At 34.6% G+C, this 23162-nt stretch overlaps 3 protein-coding genes and 1 pseudogene across 6 annotated transcripts; all 4 read left to right on the top strand.

Annotated features, from left to right (window-relative positions):
- Positions 1 to 1111: 1111 nt before the first annotated feature.
- LOC121773971 lies at positions 1112 to 5841 on the top strand (annotated as a pseudogene).
- Positions 5842 to 6350: 509 nt separating this feature from the next.
- LOC121773988 (peroxisomal nicotinamide adenine dinucleotide carrier-like) lies at positions 6351 to 10317 on the top strand. Of its 4 annotated transcripts, none has more exons than XM_042170899.1 (11): positions 6351 to 6594; positions 6683 to 6757; positions 6856 to 6930; positions 7749 to 7810; positions 7885 to 7939; positions 8030 to 8131; positions 8933 to 9001; positions 9081 to 9191; positions 9287 to 9355; positions 9743 to 9794; positions 9982 to 10317. In XM_042170899.1, exons 1-11 carry the CDS (start codon positions 6529 to 6531, stop codon positions 10176 to 10178), a joined length of 933 nt encoding a protein of 310 aa, XP_042026833.1. In that variant the 5' UTR covers positions 6351 to 6528; the 3' UTR covers positions 10179 to 10317. The 4 variants fall into 4 exon arrangements, with proteins under 4 accessions (XP_042026833.1, XP_042026832.1, XP_042026831.1 ...); XM_042170898.1 differs by having other exon boundaries at positions 6351 to 6615; positions 6868 to 6930; XM_042170897.1 differs by having other exon boundaries at positions 6351 to 6615.
- Positions 10318 to 13249: 2932 nt separating this feature from the next.
- On the top strand, positions 13250 to 16808 carry LOC121773913 (probable signal peptidase complex subunit 2). The gene is made up of 5 exons (XM_042170833.1): positions 13250 to 13431; positions 13560 to 13711; positions 14031 to 14112; positions 16267 to 16409; positions 16482 to 16808. Exons 1-5 carry the CDS (start codon positions 13327 to 13329, stop codon positions 16576 to 16578), a joined length of 579 nt encoding a protein of 192 aa, XP_042026767.1. The 5' UTR covers positions 13250 to 13326; the 3' UTR covers positions 16579 to 16808.
- A 1350-nt stretch (positions 16809 to 18158) lies between these two features.
- On the top strand, positions 18159 to 22951 carry LOC121774188. The gene is made up of 4 exons (XM_042171105.1): positions 18159 to 18660; positions 18817 to 18932; positions 21207 to 21450; positions 21538 to 22951. The coding sequence occupies exons 1-4, from the start codon at positions 18301 to 18303 to the stop codon at positions 22816 to 22818; spliced, it is 2001 nt and encodes a 666-aa protein (XP_042027039.1). The 5' UTR covers positions 18159 to 18300; the 3' UTR covers positions 22819 to 22951.
- Positions 22952 to 23162: the final 211 nt, after the last annotated feature.

Here is a 23162-nt window from a genome sequence, read left to right as displayed (position 1 = left end):
CAAAATCATACTTCATTAATATCATAAAAATATGAGCATTTTTCTTTTATGTTCGTCCTATAAAAATATGAGCATTTTCATTTATGAAACTCGTTATCATATACGTTAATTTATTTACAATTTATACCAATAGGGCTTACCATTAAACACTAATAACTGTCTAGACACAAGTTTAATGAGGACCACATATTAATTTAATAATTCTTTACAATCTTTAAAATAGACGGCATTGGAAAATAATTAATTGGCATGGGCTTAAGCCCCTAATCTATCATTATTGTGGCCTATTTTTTCTTCAGTCGGCAAGGAAATGTCTAGGGTTGGAACGGTACGGTATACAGCGCCGAAATGGCCATACCGCATACCGTACCGTATGGTGCGGTATGACAAAAAACCATACCTTTACCGTACCGCTTTTGTCGGGGTACCGAAAAGTCGGTATACCAAAATTTAGATATCGTTACCGTACCGCTTTTGTCGGTATACCGTACCGTGATTTCGGTATACCGTAATATGCGGTATACCGTGATTTCCAGTATATACCGCAATTGCGGTATGATGCGGTATAACGCGGTATACCGTGGTATATACAAAATGCATACCTTTACCGTACCTAAAACTGTCGGTACGGTATGATACTGTACCGAAAAGTACGGTATACCGAAAATTCGGTATTTTCTGTATTTTTTCGGTACGGTAAGTGCGGTATTTCGGTATATTTCAAATGTCATGGTTGTTCCATGATAATTTTTTCTCCCACGTAAAATTTTGGTGATGTTAATGAACAGTGATCGATGTAAATGTGTTAATATACGATATGACTGATATTATTTTCAGCCTTAAAAACTCAGGAAATAAAACAAAACAAATTTGTTCACGAGTAAATGTTTTGAAACTTTATAATTTATCGTTAAATTTTTAAAATGTGATTTTTCATCCCAAATTATATTTGCTGGATCGTCACTGATGTCGTCTGCATGCGATAGTATAAATGTATAATAAACTTAGTTCTATTGTTTTCCTCGTGATTTGTTTAGCACACAAACTTCCAAAAACTTAGTTCTCACTTTCTCTCTCTTTCATTCTCCCAAATTCAGTTTGTTTCGGAAAAATGTCCGACGCTTTGATCAACGGCCTCGCGGTGGAATTATCGCTCAGCTCATTACATATCCTCTTCAAACTGTAAGAAATTTTTGTTTTTCATTTTCATGATTTCAATTCAAGCTGTAAATTTTGCATAGAACTTTTTTTGAGGAGATCAGTATGTTCATGATTAGGTAAACACTCGGCAACGAACAGAGAGAGATCTGAAGAAGGAGAGGGGGAAAATTGGGACTTTGGAACAAATGTATCAGGTGAATCTCTCTCTATCTTTCTCTCTCTTTTGGTTTAATTTCAAATATTTAGTGTTGATATGATGCTTGATTCACTTTCTGCATAATGGAATCATATGCAGATTGTGAAGCAGGAAGGGTGGGAGCGGCTCTATGGAGGATTCGCTCCGTCGCTCGTCGGCACTGCTACGTCTCAGGTTGGCTGCTTTTTTTTGGTTCGTCATTTTTCGTTCGTCGGTCAATAGAAGTCTCATTTCATTTTTTTTATTATTTCGATCCATTTGCCATTAAGTTTCTCGCTTCATTTTTGTTTACTGTGGTAATTAGGTCTCTCGTTCCACTCACTTTTCATTATAACACTATGTCAAATTGCCATAAAAACTACTAGTACTAGTAGGTAAAATTCTACTCCCCGCGTCCCCCAATAATTGTCCACTTTGATTCCGACACGGATTTTAAGAAATGTAAAGAAAAGTTAGTTAAATTACAGGTTGGCTATTTTTTTTAGTTTGTCATTTTTCGTCGGTCAATAGAAGTCTCATTTCATCCTTTTTGGTCATTTCGATTCATTTGTCGTTATAATTCTCTCTTCATGTTTACTATGGTAATTAGGTCTCTCATTCTACTCACGTTTCATTATAAAATTATGTCAAATCGTCATAAAAGTATGAAGTTTGGTAAAATTCTAATATGTTCTCCCATTTAAAAAATAACAAGAATAGCTATAAAACATGGATTTATTCTCTCAACTAGTATCACATATTGAAATTTTGTGATTGTCCACATGTAGTAATATATTGTTCATATTTTAATCCAATGATGTAGTCTATTTATGAAAAAATAAGTACTACTCCATTATTTATTCATTAGCGATAACGTTCACATATAATTTTGTTTTTCATATATCAGATACTACAATTCATAGGATAATTAATAAATTCAAATTTCATTATTTTTCTGAATAATTTTTTAATTTGTAGGATTGAGTTATAATTTGAGCAAATTTCATAATTTTTTTAATATAAAGTAGGACTCACGTTCTAATATAGTAGTAGTAGTATATTTTTTTAAAATCATAATTCTTTATATTTTTAAAATTCATGATGAAAAGAAAGAGAATTTTAATTGTGAATTTATTTATCGGTTTAGGGTATATAGATTCCTGAAAGTGCTGCAAATTGTTGATTTGGCCTTTGTTTATAAATTATTAAATGTAGCATATTCCATTTGCCAGCCTATTATGATGTGTTAAAGTAGTTTTTGTGGACTAAAATGAAAAGGCTGAATTAAAAATACTGTTAGGTGAATGTGGTCCTGGTCATAGAATGGTGTGCTCATTTTATTTTAAGTTCTTATTTTGGTTGTTTCTACAAAATAATAGTATAGGATTTGGTATTATTTTTCCAAGATTCGACGTTGAAGATATTCTTTCACCTTAAGATAATAATAATATTACTAAAAGTAGTATGTATCATGGATATATCTGTTATTCAATTTTGTGAAATAAATTAATAAAAGGTCTGTATCATGTCTCGGGCTCGGACATGGCCATACTATTTGACATGTTATGTTGGATTTATTTAGCCTGCCAAATAGATAGATTTATTAAACAACCTTGAAATTCTAACCAAATTAATATATGTTGATTACTTAATTACCCTTGATCATCTGAATTAATGTTGAATTGTTGATTGCTTTATTAGAGTAATTTTGTCCATTTACATTTTAAACACAAATACTAGTATAAACTAGTATACCAAACAAGAAATTAAGATATACTTATGTAACATACCAAACAATATCAGATTAGCTTAATCATGAAAAACTATTTTATATATGACTCTTAACTATTCAGATTAAGTGTCCATATATGTTAGGATTGAGAGATCAAATGCATATGGCAAACAAGCAAAAGGAATTCATATTTGGCTCACACTAAAAATCACCATCCACATTTGTCCAACTAATTAATTTTTGAATGACAATAATTGTATGGAATACATGCACAAATCTATAACACATACTTATGCCATTGCTACTCTTATTTTACAGGGTGTTTACTATTATTTCTATCAAATATTCAGGAACAAGGCCGAGGCCGTCGCTCTGAAACGAAGGAGAAAAGGCTTTGGTGACGGATCAGTCGGGATGCTCTCGTCGCTCGTGGTTGGTGCAATGGCAGGGTAATGTAGAATTTTTCCCATGTATATTTCATTTTTTTTTGAAGAAGGTGGCTCATGACCTTAAAACATTTTCACAGGTGTGTAAATGTGCTGTTCACAAATCCTATTTGGGAGGTCGTGACTCGAATGCAATTCAATCAAAATTCACTGCATAATACTCCCTCCGTATTCAAAAAATGGAAACATTTGAAATGACACGGATTTTAATGCACAATTGGTAAAGTAAGTGGGAAGAATTGGTAAAGTAAGAGAGAGGAACATAAAAATGAGTAAAGTAATAGAGAGGAAGAGAAAAGGTAGTGAAAGTAGAGTGAGTGGATTGTGAGGTTCATGTCCTAAAATAGAAAGATTCTAAAGTTTCTATTTTTAAGGAACGGCCAAAAATGAAAATAGTTGCTATTTTTCAAAAACGGAGGGAGTACGACTGATTTGAAGTTGAAAAGAAGCTAATCGAAGTTTTTGTTTGGGATGTATGCTTAAGCTTATTCTTGGTAAAAATTGCAGACTCACAAGAAGAAAATCCGACCAAATCGTGGAGGTTTGGTGTCTCATGAGGATGTCGGACCTCCGCCCTTTGGTACTAGCTTTGCTGTACGCACACAGTTTCAATTTGTTTCTAATTTGTCCCGCAACTTTGAATATCAATTAGACAAAATATATATAAAGTTTGGATTTGTTCCCAATGATCACATGGTAATTTTTGTGAAATTGTATCTGATTAGTCAACCGAAAAATCATACGGGAATGTTACTATTGATGAATATTTAAACAATGTCGTCTATTCATAAAGAGAACGACATCGTTTGGTTGTGTAGGTGATCAAAATATTTCATCATGGGATAACTTCATGATTTTTTGGGATGATTTTTGCAGTTGTGACCAAATTTCATACTCCCTCCATCCCATAAAGATTGTCTCACTTTGATCGGGCACGGGTTTTAAGAAATGTAATGAATAGTGAGTTGAAAAAGTTAGTGGAATGTAGGTCCTATTTTTATATATTCGTTTTATAATAAAATGTGAGTAGAAATGAGTTAGTGGAATATGGGATCCAGTGCCAAAAATGGTAAAAAGTGAAATGAGACAAATTTTGTGGGACGGACGGAAATGGAAAAATGGGACCATCTTTGTGGGACGGAGGGAGTAATATTTTGACAATTTACCCTAGTTTATGTTTCACTTTACTTTCCTTGGCATGGATTGTAAATTCTAAGATGGTGGAATATTCCTTTATTGTTATATTTTCTATTTGTCCTCACTAAACATAATATCTTCCACAATAACAAAATTTATGCTCTCAGCTTCATATATGTTCTTAACCTCAGATTCAAGAAGTCTATGGAGAAGGGGGAGTCTTGGGATTTTGGAGAGGTGTTTTCCCCACACTCATCATGGTATGTGCAAAGATATTCAGAACCTTTGCCGTCAGCTACTAACCACTTTATCACTAGGCCAATACACGTACATTGCTCATACATTTACTAAAAATCCTTAATGTTATTTCAGGTAAGCAATCCTTCAATACAGTTCATGCTGTATGAGACTCTCTTGAAGAAGCTAAAGACGCGGCGGTATTCGAGCAACATGGGCAACACTAACATCACTGCCTCTGAGGTAAATTTCCATTTGCCCTGTTTATCAAATACTACTCAACCATCCATATTTTTTTGTTATTGGTTCTGAAACATTACTACATCAATATGGTTACATATTTTTGCTTGGAGCTTTGGCAAAACTTGGAGCTACAGTTGTGACATATCCTCTTCTTGTTGTTAGGGTAACATCTATACATTCTTATTTAGGATCTGTTTGGTTTTCTACTTATAAGCTCAAAACAGATAGTTATAAAACAAATCTACACATTATCTCAACAGTCGCGTCTTCAAGCAAAGCAAATAGTTGCAGACAAAAGGCATCAATACCAAGTCACCGTGGAAGCTGTAGCGAAGATGATACGCTACGAAGGTTGCTACGGCTTCTACAAGGGCATGAGCACGAAGATCGTGCAAAGCGTGCTTGCAGCTGCTGTTCTTTTCATGGTGAAGGAAGAGCTTGTCAAGGGCAGCAAATGGTGTTGCTTACAAATTAAAGGTGTTAGTGTTGATCCGATAAAGTAGACGACACTGTGATGTGCTCGTCTCTGCAGCAACCTTCCTTCGTCCGCGCCTGTGAACAAGCAAGGGCTGATCTGTATCAAACTACCACTAGAAAATGTTGTCAAGAAAATTGTTACTGTGTAGCAGCTTGGTTTGATTTTATTTTTCTATTGATACACATTCTTGATCATCTTGAACAATATAATGTACTCAATTTAATATAGTCCACTTTCAAGAAAGTATTCCATATAACCACTTCCTTAATTGTTTCAGTAACAAAATATTTCCTTCATTCCACATTAATAAAGTTACTCCCTCCGTCCCACAATAATTGTCACTCTAATTGTGGGCACGAGTTTTAAAAAATATAAAAAAAGTTGGTTGGAAAAGTTAGTGGAATGTGAGACCCACTTTTTTATATTGGTTTATAATAAAATGTGAGTGAAGTAAGTTAGTAGAATGCGGGACCTACTTATCATTTATGGTAAAAACGAAGTGTGACAATTATTATGGGACGGACCGAAATGGAAAAGAGTGATAATTATTGTGATAGAGAGGGAGTATATTTCTATTGTTATGTTAGAATATATTATAGTCATTTTTATTATTTTTTTTACATTTGATTATTCATACTATTGTCCTTTCCACATTATTTTATTTTTTATTTTATTCTGTTCACGTTTAATATATTAAATATATTTAATTATTAAATGCGCGCGCAATGAGCTCAGTTTGCTGAGAGGGAAAAAGGTGATGTCTTTGTGCACTTCCACTGTGAAAATGTGAATTTTTTATTCACGAGATTCAAACACAAAGATCAAAGATCATGAATTCGTTATTCCTTTCTCACTTTAGATCTCGTTTTCTCTCTCTTCCATTCCCCCAAATTCATCACCTCTCCAGTTTTTTGGAGTTATGGCCGACGCCGACGATGTGGTCAACGGCCTAGCCAGCGCCGGCGGTGGATTTATCGCTCACCTCGTTACATATCCTCTCCAAACTGTAACGAATTTTTGTTTTCCATTTTCATCACTTTTTAATTCCAGTTGATTATCCTTCGTTTTGTTAGGTAAATGCTCGGCAACAAATAGAGAGAAATCGGAATGAGAGGGGGAAAATTGGGGCTTTAGAGCAAATGTATCATGTAATCTCTCTCTCACTCTTTCTCGCTCCTTTGGTCTAATTTCAAAATTTTAGTGTTGTTCGAATGCTTCCCTTTCTGCATAATGGAATCATGTGCAGATTGTAGAGCAGGAAGGGTGGGAGCAGCTGTATGGAGGATTCGCTCCGTCGCTCGTCGGCATTGCGACGTCTGAGGTCAGTTTTCTACAGTTTTTATTGTATTTTTGAATAAAATCAAGGTGAATTGGTGATTAACTTTGGGAATTACTTACTTTTTACTGTATTTTTTAATATAAAATCAAGGTGAATTGGTGATTAACTTTGGGAATTACTAACTCGGTTCACCACGATTAGGAGTTGTAATACTTTCGGACACAAATTTTAAGAAATGTGATTTGTCAAATACAATGGAACGTGAGTGGAATGAATTAGTTGAGAGTTGGACGTACGAGTACCATTTAGAGTAAAAGTGAAATAGGACTTTTATTGACAAATGGACCAAAATGGAAGAACAAGACTCCTGCTAGCTAGACAGAAGGAGTAACTATTTATGGTTGTAGGAATTAGGGGATATTCTTTTTAGGATTACACACGCAATATTTCATCACTTTGGGGACCATACGAATTTTAACGAGAGAGAAGAAGTATAATTGAGATAGTGTTAGTTGATAGTGGAACTTACATCAATGGTAGTGTAATGTTAATGTTTAGTAAACAAAGTTTACAAAAATAATATCACTCACACACAGTCGTGTTTGGGGTGATTGAGGGTCTTACCAGAGGGGTCTCCGAATGCTGCATGGCACTACCAACAAGTGCGACAGCGTGGTTATCGAGGGAGAGGGTGACAAGCTGAGTGGGGAAAAATATATGCTCTTCTTTTCCCTTGGTGTATGTGATACAAAAAGGAAGGGGGGTTGTCGGTTTATTTCGATAAGATGTCTGCAAAAGAAGCATAACACATAGATGTGTATCAGTATGGTTCTTATGTAATTGCTAGTCATATTTTACAGTGTGTTCACAAATATATCTATCAAAAATTCAGGAACAAGGCTGAGGCTACTGCTCTGGCTGGGTAATACACTCTCTCTCCGTTGTATTTGGAAGTAGATATGATTTTATGACATTAAAAACTTTCCATTTCAACAGGTTTGTAAGCGTGCTGTTGACAAATCCTATTTCACTGGTCGTGACTCGCATGCAGGTAATGATTTATCCTTTATCCTTAAACACTTCAAACGATGGGACAAAATTGACTCTTTGCTCTTACGTTTATTCTGAGTAAAAACTGCAGACTCACACAAAGAAAAGCCAACCGAATCCTACAGATCTTCTGTCTCCTGAAGATGTGATTCCATCTGCAGTCGAACCTCCACCCTTCCGTCTTAGCCATGCGGTATGTACAAAGTTTGAATTTGTTTATTAGAGTTACTTCTTTTTTGGTGTTTGACTTTACTTTCCTTTGGCTTAGACTGTAAATTCTTCTGTGGTGGATTATCTTAATCAAGACAGGTAGATGATATGTTTTCTGTTGTTTCTCTCTTTACCTTTTTTTGGTCATTTTTGTTGTTTACTAATAACGTTTTTAGATCTGAATTTAATAAAAGTTGTACAACTCGCTCACATGTCTCTTCTATCCTCACTTCCTTAGCACCCTTCAAAGTTTGGTGAACTTTATTACTTTTAGGGCAAATTGCCAGAAAAGCTATTAACTTTGATCAAATTCTAGTTCGTTCCACAACTTAAAATATTGGTCATAAAAACCATGAATTTAACACTTTACTCAATTTCTCCACGGGTCTAATTTGGGTGAAATTGTATATAATGATGCCTCCGTAAAATTCTACGCGTACATGATTGCTTGTGAAGTTCACCATTTTTCTCAGCACAAGTATCAAATAACTTAACCACACCATCAATTTGAAAGATGTGTGCGCCAAATCAATAACATGTTACAAAAAGGAAATCGGAATATTATGAAAAATGTTAGTAAAATTTATGGTTTATACCACTGATTTTTAAAGTTGCGGGATAGACCATAGTGTGACCAAAATTCAAGAATTTTCTGACCAATTTCCCCTTACCTTTATCATATTTTGCCTCACTAACCATATATTTATATTCGGTAAACATGGCTTCTTTTGTCTTCGTCTTCAAATGAATTTGGACTTGCCTTCATATATGTTTTTATCCTCAGATTCAAGAAGTCTATGATGAGAGGAGAGTCTTAGGATTTTGGAGAGGTGCTTTGCCTACACTAATCATGGTATGTGCAAAGTTACTCTAACTTTAGGTGTTGTGGCTTTGGAATTTATTGATAATGCAAGCATGATATGTTGTCTCAGGCAAGCAAACCTTCAATACGGTTTATGTTGTATGAGCCTCTCTTGAAGGAGCTGAAGAAGCAAAAGCAGCTTTCAGGCAATAAGCGTAACCGTAACGTCACTAGCCTTGAGGTATTATTCATATCTCCAGCGTATCTAATACTCCATTATAATAAAAGTTTCATTTTGTCATTTTGGCCTTAATCATCACTGCATCATATGGTTAGATATTTTTGCTGGAAACTTTGGCAAACCTTGGAGCTACAGTTGTGACATATCCTCTTCTTGTTATCAAGGTAACACCTACATTCTTATATAGTGATTGCAAATACTCTTCTGACATCTTTTTATATCACTGAAGTCGTATTCCTTTTTTTTCATCATCCCATTTAGTTGAGCTAAGTTTAATTTTAAGTACGAGATTTTACCCAATGTTGTTTTATGAGACCAGTTTGAGAGAAAATAAAATAAAAGAAAGATTGAAGTAGAGATATAGTGTTTCCATTTAAAGAAACATGTCACTATAAGTAGCACATCCCAAAAAAAATGAGTTATTTAAGTGGGATGGAGCGAGTATCTCAAATCTCAACTACAATGTGACGAATGAGAATAGAATTCATTAGAATTTACCGTGTTGTTTCCTCCCAATGTTTTAATATTACTTGAGGTCTATTTTCTCGCAGTCACGACTTCAAGCAAAGCAACAATTTGAACACGAAAGACATCAACACGAAGGTTTGTATGATTTTTTTTGTTTTTTCCCTTGCATGAGAAACATATCCGAACATTCACATAGAAATAAAGTAAGTGATAAGACAAAATACGATAAAAACTCACATTTTAGGTTAGATAACTCTCTTGTCGTGGAGTTATCTACCCTGGCAAATGAACCATTGAGTAGGAGGTGTTTGACAATGTGCAGGCACTGTGGATGCTATCGACAAGATGATACGCTACGAAGGTTGGTACGGTTTCTACAAAGGGCTGAGCACAAAAATCGCACAAAGCGTGCTAGCAGCTGTGGTTCCTTTCATGCTCAAGGAAAAACTTGTCGAGGGCGCCAACTGGGTGCTATTTCAGACTGGTATCCTCTTTTTCAAACTTTTGTATGCAATCTAGATGCATAGACACAAATAACTTATAAAATAAGCCTTTTGTCTCATGTTGTTTGAGTTGTGCACTTGTACTCCTCCATCTCATTATAAGCGAGTTATATACTAAGCTTTAGTAATGGTAATTATTTGTTTGCGGTGATTAATGTGAATCTTAAGGATTCAAGAAACATATATTGCCCGGATTTGTTCTTGCAATAATATCCAATAACCCAAACAAGAAATATGATAATAGAAAGATGGAAAAGAAGAAGAAGATGATAAGTGTTATGATTTAGATTCAAGCTCAAGAAAGAAAACCCAATGGCTACTTTCACAAACAAAAACCTAATGGTTCCACCAACTAGCAACACAAGAACTAGCAAGCATACCTTAACAAATAATCTAAGCCCGGCAATAGATTAAATGCAACCACAAATCCGGATTGGCTCCTTGCCATGTCTTCACCTTCTTCTCGGACCTCAATCAACCCATGGCCCTCGATGTCGTTGTATCCTATGATTGTGAATACCCGGATTCACATCAGTGATTTTAAATTTTAGTAGGATATGTCCTCCCCAAATTTATCTTATGATTTTATATATGCTTAAAATAATGGTGCGAATCTTACATTATGGAGTAATTTATTATTATAATGTTTCAATAAATGTAGGAGTATAATGGTATTCCTTCCGTCCGTAAATAGAGTCTCATTTCATTTCGGCACGAGTTTTAAGAAATGCTAAGAAAAGTAGTTGGGAGAAAGGTAGTGAAATATGATTCCCATTTATATATATTACTACTTAATTTTTAATAATATGTGAGTGGAATGAGTTAGTAGAACATGAGTCTCACTTGTATATACTCCCTCCGTCCCAAGATAAGCGACTCACATTCCTTTTAGGGACGTCCCAAGATAAGTGAGTCATTTCCTTTTTTAGCATTCACTCTCTTACTTTTTCTCTCTACTTTATTCACTTTTCACTTTACTAACAAAACTCTATTTTCTTAAATCTCGTGCCAAAAAGTTTTGGCTCACGTATCTTGGGATAGAGGGAGTATTAGTTTTAAATGATATGTACGTGGAATGAGTTAATGGAATGTGGGGTCTCTATATCATTTATGATAATTATGAACCGCAACTCCTATTCGTGGACGGACTAAATTGAAAAAACGGGACTCCTGTTCGCGGAACTAGAGAGTATTAGTTAGGGATGAGATTCGGTTCGTTTTTTATACCCAAACCGATTCGAGTCAAACCAGATAATCAAATTTTTGTGAAAATTAAAACTGAAAAACCAAAATTGCACGGTTATATCCAAAAAAAATCTGAAAATCAAAATTGCACAAATTATCATAAAACCTTAAAAAAATCTGAAAATTAATTTCCTTTGTTTAACATAAAAATATATTGTATTAACCGATTAACATATCCACACAATTACCATGTTCTAAAATTAAATACTACTAGTAACATTTATTATAAACTAAAACAAAAATGAGTTTGTTTTTTTTAAATACTTATAATATACTCCTATTCCCTCCGTCTACGAGAAATAGACATGTTTTGTCATTTCAAAAAGAAAAGTTTTCAACCACTACTAACCCTACACATTATTTTAAATGTCGACCCATGTTTTTAATTCTGGTTTGGTAAGATAAGATATTCAATTTTTGGATAATTTGCTCACTTCTAAGTAAGATTTCTCCCCATCTAGTAAATCGAAAATTCGAGTAATCATGATATTGACAATCTTTAAAAAAAATACTCCTTCCGTCTGTCATTAAATGTCTCATTTTTCATTTTTCGTTCGTCCCTTAATAAATGTCTTATTTCATTTTTACTATATTTGGTAAGTGCACCATATATTCCACTAACTCATTCCACTCACATTTTATTATAAAAATAATATACTAAAGTAGGCCCCACATTCCACCAACTTTTATATCACTTGCTTCTTAGGCCATGTTTGGTTGGCGGGAAAGTAAAATTGACAAGGAAAATAATTCCTGAGAAAATAAATCCCGGGAATATGATTTCTAATAACTTTACTTTCCCGTGTTTGGAAATTATCAAGATTTGAAAGTATATATTTGATTTAAACACTAAACTAAAATTATACTTATCATTTTTATTTATAAAAAATAATAATACATATTATTTAATAAATTATTAATTACAAATGATAATAATTATATTATTTTATTTATTATTACGATGGATAGTTTAAATATGGATTATACATCATAATATATAATAATATAATAATAAATAAGATTATTATTATTATTATTATTATTATTATTATTATTATATTTACTTAATTTTTAATTGAATAAATTTTATAATTTAAAATTTCACTACAATATTATTGTTAATTACTAATTTATAAATTAATAATTATTATATTATTATATAATTATAATTATTTTTAATTATTTAATAAATTATTATTATTATTATTATAAAAATATAAATAAATATTAATAATATAGTTATAATTATGATAATTTGAATTATAGTTATTTATTATCCTGAAATTAAGTATGGTTTATACTTTTAAATTATTTTTAAAACATTGTAATAAATAATAACAATGATAATGATGATGATAATAATAATAATAATAATAATAATAATAATAATAATAATAAACTGTACTATATTGCATTAAATATGTAAGAATCCTACAACTGGGAAAAAGAATACCTAAGAAAAGTTAGAATTCAGAATCCTGGAAAGTTGTACTAACTTTCCTTATTTCAGGATTTTGATTATTTTCCTAGTTTGATTAAAAACAGAAACAAACACAGGAATTTAAAATTTAAGGAATCAGATTACTTTCCCAGACAGAATCCTGGCAACCAAGCATGGCCTTAAAGTTAAACAATTTATTAAAACCCATGTCGGTCAAATATGAGATATTTAATGGCGGAGGGAGGGGCAGCAACCTAGAATATATTTATAATATTATATACTTATATTTTTTCCTTAAGCCCAGCCCATTTCGATCCTGATCGGGCCGACCCGGATAAAGCCCAGCTCAATTATGACAAATTGACAATACACAGGTAGTGTAAATGTCGTCTCTATCTTCCATCAGTCATACAGTAACTGAAGAATCAATTCATTTTCAGTTTCAGACAATAACCCTAGAATCGAGAAATCAGAGAGAATGCAGGAGAAGAAAGTGGAAAATCCAGCCAACAAGACCCCTAAGAAGGCCAATCTACTCGATCACAATTCCATCAAACACCTCCTGGATGAGTCCGTCACTGAGGTTTGCCATTTCTCACGAATTTTCACGATCAATTTTGGGGATTTTATCGCAATTATAGATTTTGCGTCGTTTATTGAATGATTTGATCCAGAATTGACTTCGATTTGACTGGTTTTTATCCGCTGTAGATCGTGACGAGCAAAGGTTATCCCGAAGATGTGAGGATGAGTAACATTCGGTTACTGATTGGGGTGATCATCATTGTTATTGCGGTCTTCGCGCAGTTTTACAACAAGAAGTTCCCCGAGAACCAGAACTTCCTCATCGGTTGCATCGTTTTATATCCTCTCATTTGCCTAATTTATTAAGCTCTAATTTTTAATTTTAGATTTGTTTGGAGTGGGAATTGAGATCGATTTAGCTTTTTTTATTGGTGTTTGGTTAATTGGATAGAGTATTTCTATAATGATTGAGATGGAAAAAATTATTTTTGTTTTGCTTCTGTGAAACAATCATATGGATGACAAAAAATAAGGAATCCCTCTGGATAATGGTGCCTTTGCATTTAAATATCTAATTAAGCAAAAAAAATGAGGACTATTAATTCATTTATCTGTGTTAGAGAACTGTGCTGTTTGTTTGATCCTTGACATTGGCAAGTATGTTTTGTTCAATGGGATATTGCAACTGATTATAAAAATGAAGCAAAAAAATGCCATTCTATTCACCTATCCTCCACCTGTAAGTTCTAACCTTTTTCTCTTTTATGGACTTTATATGCTTAATTTAGTTTGCTTTTTATTCTATGGGATTTGAAGTACTCCATATAACAATGATTAGTAGTCCAAATCGTAATCTGTTTTTTGTTTTGTTTGGTTTTTTAATTAGTACTGGTTGAATATGTGACTTGTTTTTGGCATGTTGTGAATTATGTTTGCCATTTGGTCTCTTAATGTGTTTCTTCGTTTTTGAACAAATTACAATCACCTGCTTGCACTCTCAACACTTGTTGCTTCTGCTTCATGTAAAAATGATGTTAAACATTTGGCATTGGTCTTCAAAATTATCTTTTGATCGTTTACCTGTTTATGTTCTTTTGCTTATCCTGAAGCATGTGAATGATAAAGTGGTTTTTTTTTATTTTTAACGTTGCTATTTCATCTACAGGGCATTCTTGGTCTTTGAATGATCAAATTGGTCATTTGCTATTTTTCTAGAAATGATTGGTTTTTATATCTTTATCTTCATTATACACTTAGTCACTTAGAATATTCTTGATATCAGTGGCAGAGCTTCTTTATAGCAAGATCCATCACTTAGAATGTCTTTGCATCACATTGAAATTTTATTTAAATAGTGAGATTGCCGCGTGTTCCTGGCAACAAATGAACTTTTCTTTGTATCACATAGGCTAATGTTTGTTAAACATTTGGCATTGGTCTTCAAAATTATCTTTTGATCGTTTACCTGTTTATGTTCTTTTGCTTATCCTGAAGCATGTGAATGATAAAGTGGTTTTTTTTTATTTTTAACGTTGCTATTTCATCTACAGGGCATTCTTGGTCTTTGAATGATCAAATTGGTCATTTGCTATTTTTCTAGAAATGATTGGTTTTTATATCTTTATCTTCATTATACACTTAGTCACTTAGAATATTCTTGATATCAGTGGCAGAGCTTCTTTATAGCAAGATCCATCACTTAGAATGTCTTTGCATCACATTGAAATTTTATTTAAATAGTGAGATTGCCGCGTGTTCCTGGCAACAAATGAACTTTTCTTTGTATCACATAGGCTAATGTCGAGTTCTAAATATGGTTTGATATACATAGCCTGAGCATGGGAATATTCAGTTTTTTTTAATATTAGTTACTTTAATCAATTATGAGGTTTGCAGAGGAAAATGCTGGCCTTTGGTCTCAACTTGGTTTATCCTGCATTTGGGAATAAGTACATTCTAAGAGGCAATTTCATCCCACATTTAATTTTTTATATTTGCTTCGAATACTAGATTTCACTTGTTATACTTGCTTCATAATATATGTGGTGTAATCGTTATCAGCGCAAAAGAGAATGTCAAACTGGGGAAACTGTACGCAAATAGTTAGACGATGTGGGATTGCTGAGATGCCTTATACATAAAAGTTTGTAGATATAATGTTTACACTTTCTTACTATCCGGATTACCAGGCCTAGAACCTGAGGTTTGCATAGCAAACTGCTCGTATTAGGTTTGTAAGGCCTTGGATGAGTTTTTTATGTCATGTATCAGCTGACATGGGTTGCACATGTCACTTTTAATACTATTTCTTAGAATTTGTATCTCTATGCTATATTTTTGAAGCTCAAAATTATGTCGTTTCTGGTCCTGGTCCCCATTTTGACATGTTTTTGCTATTACAAACTTAGGTGAACTTTATTTTGACCTGTTTTTGAGAGCTCGAGAAGATGTATTAATATAGAAGTTGTTAAGGCTTTCAGCTATTCATGTTTTCTTCTTATCTTAGCTGTTTATGGTTATCCATATTGGTGGGAATGTCTTTAGTTTGCTTCTTTTCACTTCTTTTATTTCCCTCCCGATCGCATGTTAATGTTAAAGAATGACTTTCTTCTCATTCAGTGTTTCTTGTGTCCGTAAATTGAAAGGCACATCAAGTCTCTCATGAATGTTCGATGAATATTACTAAGACTATTCTAGGTGTCGGGACCAGGTTGTGAAAAACTTATATTCAGACGTACCTCTTTGTCTATGTTTCACTCTGCAATCATTGCACAGTCAAATTCTTACTTTAGAATTAGGTTATGAATAAAAAATTCATAAACCATGATTATCTACTTGATCTTTTTTCGCATAGAGAGAAAACTGAAACTAATCTTCTGAATTCTTTCGACAGGATTCTTTCAACTCTACCGGGTTAGTAGTAACTTCTAAGATGCCAAGATTCTCGGACATGTATACACTCACAATAGCCAGCGCAGACCCCCAGTCGATATCTGCAAAGCCACCAGTTGAATTCACCAAAAGCGTGACTAAGTGGTAATCTCTCAACTTTCCCCCAGCCACGAACGACCACATTCTTGATGCTATCTTGCTTATATACTTTTGTAGGTTCACTAAGGATGGAGTCTTGGTAGAGGGCCTTTTCTGGACGGACATCGAAGGTCTGGTAAATGATTATGCCAAAGAATCTAAAAAGAGCAAATAGATTTCAACTTGTAGCATATACCAATGGATCTTGTTGCTAGATATATGAGGACTAGTTTAATTGACAGGGAATGACAGTGATTGAAAGTGAGAGCTCTCTCTCTTGAATGGATTTTGCATTATTCATATGCTGATCAAAGGGGTAGGATTGCTGATATATATATCTGCAGTTTCCATGATGTTTCTTGTTTTTCTATAGATAAATAAATAGAAATTTTAAAGGCTATATCACGGTTGACTTGAATCGTCTCATAATGTTTCTTGTTGATATCATTAATTTTATAAAATTCATAAAAATTAAAGATTGATTTGTTCATTTATCTATGATTGAAAATAATGAATGATAAACAAATCAAATTTTCATTTGAGTACTCCTATAAATTAAAATAAATAGGTAATGTAGACTATATGTGAGCTGTGAGCATTAAAATCATTATTTTACACAATAAAGTTCTAAGTTCATAGTTAGGAAGATAAATCTGCTTACTAGATTTAAAATGTGAGTACAAAAAAGTTTTTATTTCTATTATTTACGGGCCCCCACCAGAATATTTTTAAATTCATACAACAAAACGTATATAAAATTCCTATTATCACAAGTACAATAATTACAAAGCTCATTTTATTATAAGTGGATGTCTATATCCAAGCTTGTAATAGAAAATCATGTGTGGGCCCTTATATTATTATGTAAAAGTATATATGCAATAAAATTATCTTTAAAAAAGAAACATAATATGGAATGAATTGTTGAACTTTGGTTCATTTTGCAGCTCCGAAAATCAATTGAAAATCACAAAGTTCGTACTCCCTCTATTTCTTAGCAATTAGAACTTTGAAAACGATATAACTTTTAATGCAAAATTAATTAGGTAAGAGAGAGGATCCCTCTATTTCTTAGCAATTAGAACTTTGAAAACGATATAAATTTTAATGCAAAATTAATTAGGTAAGAGAGAGGATGGAAAAAAAGTGTAAAGTAATAGAGAGGAATAAAAAAAATTTATGGAACTAGTGTTAGTAGAGTGTGGAGTACATTTTTTTAAAAAGTTTTTATTTTAAAAAATAAACCAAAAAGGAAAGAGTTTCTACTTTATGAAACACACAGAGTATCTGTTTTCAATCATCTAATGATGTAAAAAATCGGTCACACACGTGTAATACATTCTTCATATTTGAAACCAATAAATTCGTCTTCTTATTAATAGAAGATATCGTTTAACTTATCTGCAGTGACGTCCATATATAATTTTCAGCTGTTACATTATTCACGATTTCATAAAAAACTTCTTTTGATAATTGAAAAATAATCTAAAATTTATAATTTAATTATAACAAATTTGAAAATTGTAGAATGAATAAGAACTTTTAATCAAAATTTGAGATCGTGAGAATGAAACACGAGACAAAAGAATGGACCGATATTGGAAACCAATTCGCTGACGTGGAGCGTTACGAAACAGCCGTAATTGGGTAGTTTGCGGGGCCCATCTGACGTGTATTTGCGGAACCGAGCGAAGCAATTGAGCCGGATTTAAATAGATGCCTCACGTCCGTCATTTCCTACAAAGCTCTTATCCCTGCATTTTGAGGTTCCGCTTCTCCCTAAAATCTTCATCTCGATTTTCACGCTACGCTTTCAATCTGATCACTTCATTGGAAATTGCGATCGTCGCAGCAGCACTATCTCCCGACTGATCCAAGAGTTTTTTAGATTTGCGAAATGTCGAATTCCGATAAACAGCAATCGGCGGAGGAGGATCGAGGGATCGACGACGTGGATCGCGCCGATCAGGTTTCCGGCGGGGAAGGCTCCGTGGATGTTTCCTCCAGCTGCGATGGGGCTTCGGTGCGTTCGAATCGATCGGTTACGCGGAGATTGACGGAGATTTTGGTGGAGGATAGGGATGCCGATCTGCTTCTCCAGAGGAGCGGGAGAGAGGAGGGGGTTATCCAATGGCTTGGCGCATTGGATTTGCAGGTGACGGGGGCTTGCCGAGCGGATGAGAGGCTGAAGCCTTTGCTCAAGCTGAACGCCTCCGCTGCCATGGCTGAGGATGGTCTGCTAGCTCATCTTAGTCAGGTATATATTGCAAATTAAGCTATTGAATGAATCGTGTAATTGACATTTTAATGTTTTAATCGGTTGCGTTTGTTTAGTTAATCTGGAATTGGATATAATGCTGCTTGAGCTCTTGATATAATGTGTAATTGACGAATGTCCCCTTTTTGTTCACAGCACTTTGAGCCTTCAGAGGTTGGGATATTGGCTAGGTGCTTGTGCGCTCCGCTGGTTTCTATCCGGATCGGAAAAATCAACAAACAAGGAACGCTTCTGTCACCGACCTCTGTAAGGTAAGTCTGCAAGGTTACCTGTTCTTTTAGGGGAATTGTGGTGCAGTTCTTGCAAATAATATCATTTCATTATTCATGGAAATCACTAATAAATTGGGCGAGCAAATTTAGGGTTGTCTATATCCGTAATGTCTTTGTAAACCTAAGGGCTCGGTGGCTGTTTGTGTAAAGTATGTGGCAATTTATTTACAGGTAAGCAGTCGAGTATTGGATTATCCAAAATTAGTTCCGAATTATTTTAACGCTATCTAATTGTTGTACACAGTCACATTCTAATGCCATAGATTTGTAAGCCTACTTGTTATTTGGCTACTAAATTGCTGAGAGGTAGTAATTCAGTAGCAATAGAAAACAAGTTACTAACAAGCAATGAAGCAAAGCAATTTAACTGAACTTACTTTCGCCCGTGTGACAATTTCTTCCTTTGCTATAATTTATAATGTTCCAGATGTATTAACTGTGCTTGCTTGTCTTGTAGATTTCTTATGTGTTGTAGAATAAATATATATCTTGTTAACTCTATTATAAACCTATCATTCTTTCTATTCCTCTATGCCTCAGAGTACTGATTTCTACGTTATAGTATCCATTTCTTCTCATTTTGATGAGCTAACATGGTTATCTCTTATACAAACTAAGTGGCTGATAGAAATATTGTTTTTTGTCATCTTGATCCCTAACCTTATTTTGGGTTCACATTTTGAGTCTCTTTGTATTTAAAAGTTCAGAATTTTGTTTTAACCTCTTGATGAGTGGTAAATGCTGGATTCTATCGTAGATCCCTGTGTCTTGATATGACTTGTTCTAGCCTAGGAGGTTCCTTTGACATGTGGAGACCCCAGGGAAGGTTTGTGTAGAAATGTGAGTCTCTGTGGTTCAGAGGAGATTTTAGCAGTAACTTTTCATGTCTGATGACCCATTGTATATATCCGAGAACTGTGAGTCTGTGATCATGACTTGCTCCTCTACTGAACTACTATTTTGGTTTGGATCAAGCTGTTATGTCTTCTGTGTTCTTTATCCTATGCTGTCCTTATTTCATGATATTTATTATGTCTGACGCAAGTTATGTTTCTATAGCTAATGCAAATAAATGTATCTTCACCATGTTTGCAAATTTCTTATGATTCCTGACTACCTAGGGTGCTGTATTTTAGATTGTTAATGGTAACATTGTTCATCCTTCCAAGTGAAAACATCTTCTTACTTGTAGGTAAAATGGCGTAGACTATTATGATCTCTGATTAAGAAGAAGTAAAGGTAGTGTCATGCTTCTACATTATATCATGCTCTACAAGAGTTTGTTGACTTACTGTATATTATCAGTATCCTTCTGCTTTGATGTCTGTTACTGCTAATGGTATTTAATTGTAATTCAGCTATATAATGTTTGTGCTTATGTATATATGTATCTGCTTTGTTATTTTTCCCTATCTTGCATGCAAGTTGCTTTGAATCAATGTTCCGTTTTGTAATTAATTGGTTAGAGAAATTATTATTATGTGATGAAATTGTGTAGCTAATGCATTTTGAGATTTCAACCTGTTGTTTAGTTCTTTAAGTTGGTCTATTCAAGATTTTGTTGCATTTAGCACCCTCGAGATTGCAATAATGTTGCATTACTTAGAAATTTAGGCAGTGGTAAAACTTTACCTTATTCCGGCTATCTAAACTATTGTTTATTAACCAGTATACTTTTTTCAAGCGCGCCAATATTTTTTTCTTATGCTATATATATCACACTTAATTGTAGCAAAAAAAGTAAGATCAGTTATGTGAGATTTATAGCCAATTTTATGTGGTTTAAGATGTAGCTTGCCATGCTTGGATTTGATCTTCTCCATGAAAAAACTCAGGTTATGATCTTATAGTTTAAGTGTGTTCAAAACTACTGCACAGAAATCAGGACATAGATGTACTGCAAGTGTTCAAAATTAGAGGGTATGGTGATTTTAGTTATAAATGGGGAATGAAAATGAGGGAAAAATAAAACACATGAACTTAAAGTCTGGTTTCCACAAAAATCAGACCAACTTAAACTGGGTCACCTGAATCTTGCATTACTTTACAACATGCATCTCGTTACCATAGATGGTATATTTGACTACTCTGACTTGGAAATGTGGATTTCTGCCTGTAGTTGTTTCGTATTACTAGTGGGTATTAGGGGAGATGTAGGCAGTCACTGGCCTTTTCTACTAGTTTGGAATCTACTTCCTTTATACTTGTGCTGATTCTTGTTTCTGAACTTTAATTTGTTTGTTGTTTGAACAGGGGGAATTTATGTCTCACCCTTCTGCCAACATCAGATTTGCGATTATCATTTAATGGAGATGATGGTTCAGAGGAGAGGCTGGCAACATTAAGCACTGAGGCTCAATGTACCGATGTAGAAATTGAGGAGATCCCTGCTGATAAGTCTGGAAGGTCCTTCTTTGTGAAGAACTCAGATGGCGTGGTTTCTTATTTTTGGTGCTCTGAAAAATCTACGCTTTTGGGATATGAATTACTCAGAAAGGTAAGGATTAAAATACTCCAAGCCTTGTTTCATGTTGATCTATGTACCCGGAGACATTTCTCAATTTTAATTTTCTTGTCGGAACAGTTGAAGGATTTGCTAGCTCAGAAACCTTCCCTCGCTGAACTCACTGGAATCAGCGAGTCGCGACTCAACTCTTTTGTGAGTCATCTTCGAGCATACCTTGCGGGATCAGTGGCACATAATGGTCAAGTAAGTGGCGTGCTATCGGCTAGCCCTTCAGATGGCTCTGCTGATTCTTCTGAACATCATAATCCTCATTCTTTGGCCAATTGTTCGAAGAGTTCACGCGTCAGGCAATATGGCAGTCAAGGATCAAAGACAAACCTCATCTACCAGGGCTGTTTAAGTCCCAGGTCGAGTTCGTTCAAAGAAGGCCTGCAAAAAAGTTTGTCTGACGTAAGGAGTGCCGCCAGAGAAAAATTGAGGCGTCGTGCTGAGAATAATGTTCCATTCATCGACAGCTTACTCGAGGCTTCAACCAAAAGTGGTGATTGCTCACAGAAAGGCAAACTTGCTGAGGTGAATGGGAAAGGACCTTTGTTAAGTTTAAACTTCTTGGAAGTATTTGGTTCTTCGGGGGAGCTCCCGCTTTCAGGACCCGAAACACAGGTTCCTTCGTCGAGTCCATCCCCCTTTTCTCCTCACTACTGCTGGTGTCCTCCCGTTGCATCAACACTGCAATTCACTAAAGTTCCCATTTCATCCACCGAGTCCTCCCTGCCTCCACTCTCGTCTCTGCTATCATCGTCAGCTCTCGTGACCTCAAAACCATTGCTAGATCTAGCCGAGCTTCCACCTTTCGATTTTCCTAGCTTCCTTCCAGAGCCTTTGGTTAGATTACCATCTTCACAGCAAATCCCGACGTTCACACCTTTGATCTGCGACCCTATCGTTCACATTCCAGTCATCGACATCTGCTCGTCTGGCCAAGGGTATCTAGTCAGTGCTGGTCCCGCCATGTCCACCTCGATTCCACCCTTGAACCCGAACCTCGTCGACCCTCTCCTTCCAAATGGCGAATCCATGGTGGAGAAAAGCGCAAGGGAGACGCTCCGGATGCTCATCAACAGCTCCAACCAACCCAACCCGAGGCTGCTCGAGGTATGGCCTTCTGTCCTGAGCAGCAGCATCGACAGCCATAACATACTTGCAGCAGCAGGAAGTAGGGGTCTATACATCGGAACCAAGGATGTCGAAGCTAGTCGCATGTCTTCTTTCGAGCTTGTTTTGTTATCCGATAATTCAGGGAACGGGGGCGGCATTGTCAAAAGAGTTGCTAGCAATGATCATAAGGAGAAGGCATCGACCTCAGATCCATCTAATTTCGAAGAAACAATAGAATGATCGATGTCTCTTTTGAGTTTTATAATTCAGCGAAAATGTATAGAACTCTTATCTATCAGCTTGTGGCTTAATGTAATTATCCATTTTTTTTGAGAAAATGAAAAGAAAGAGAAAAAATGTAGTCTTTCTATGATTTTTACGAGGCAATGTTGTTTAGTTTGATTAATCAGCCAAAGCCACTACATAAACAGTTATGAAAACATTTTGCACCACAATTTGACAAAAAATGTGGAGTACTACTCAACTAGAATGAAACACAATAAAACATTTATATATTATTTCTGCTTTTCATTACCAATGTGAAATAATGGTGAAATATCTTATACTATGAATTACTCTATATA

The sequence above is a fragment of the Salvia splendens genome, chromosome 17 (assembly GCF_004379255.2).
Source record: "Salvia splendens isolate huo1 chromosome 17, SspV2, whole genome shotgun sequence".
Lineage (NCBI taxonomy): Eukaryota > Viridiplantae > Streptophyta > Magnoliopsida > Lamiales > Lamiaceae > Salvia > Salvia splendens.
This window is presented reverse-complemented; position numbering and strand designations above follow the sequence as displayed.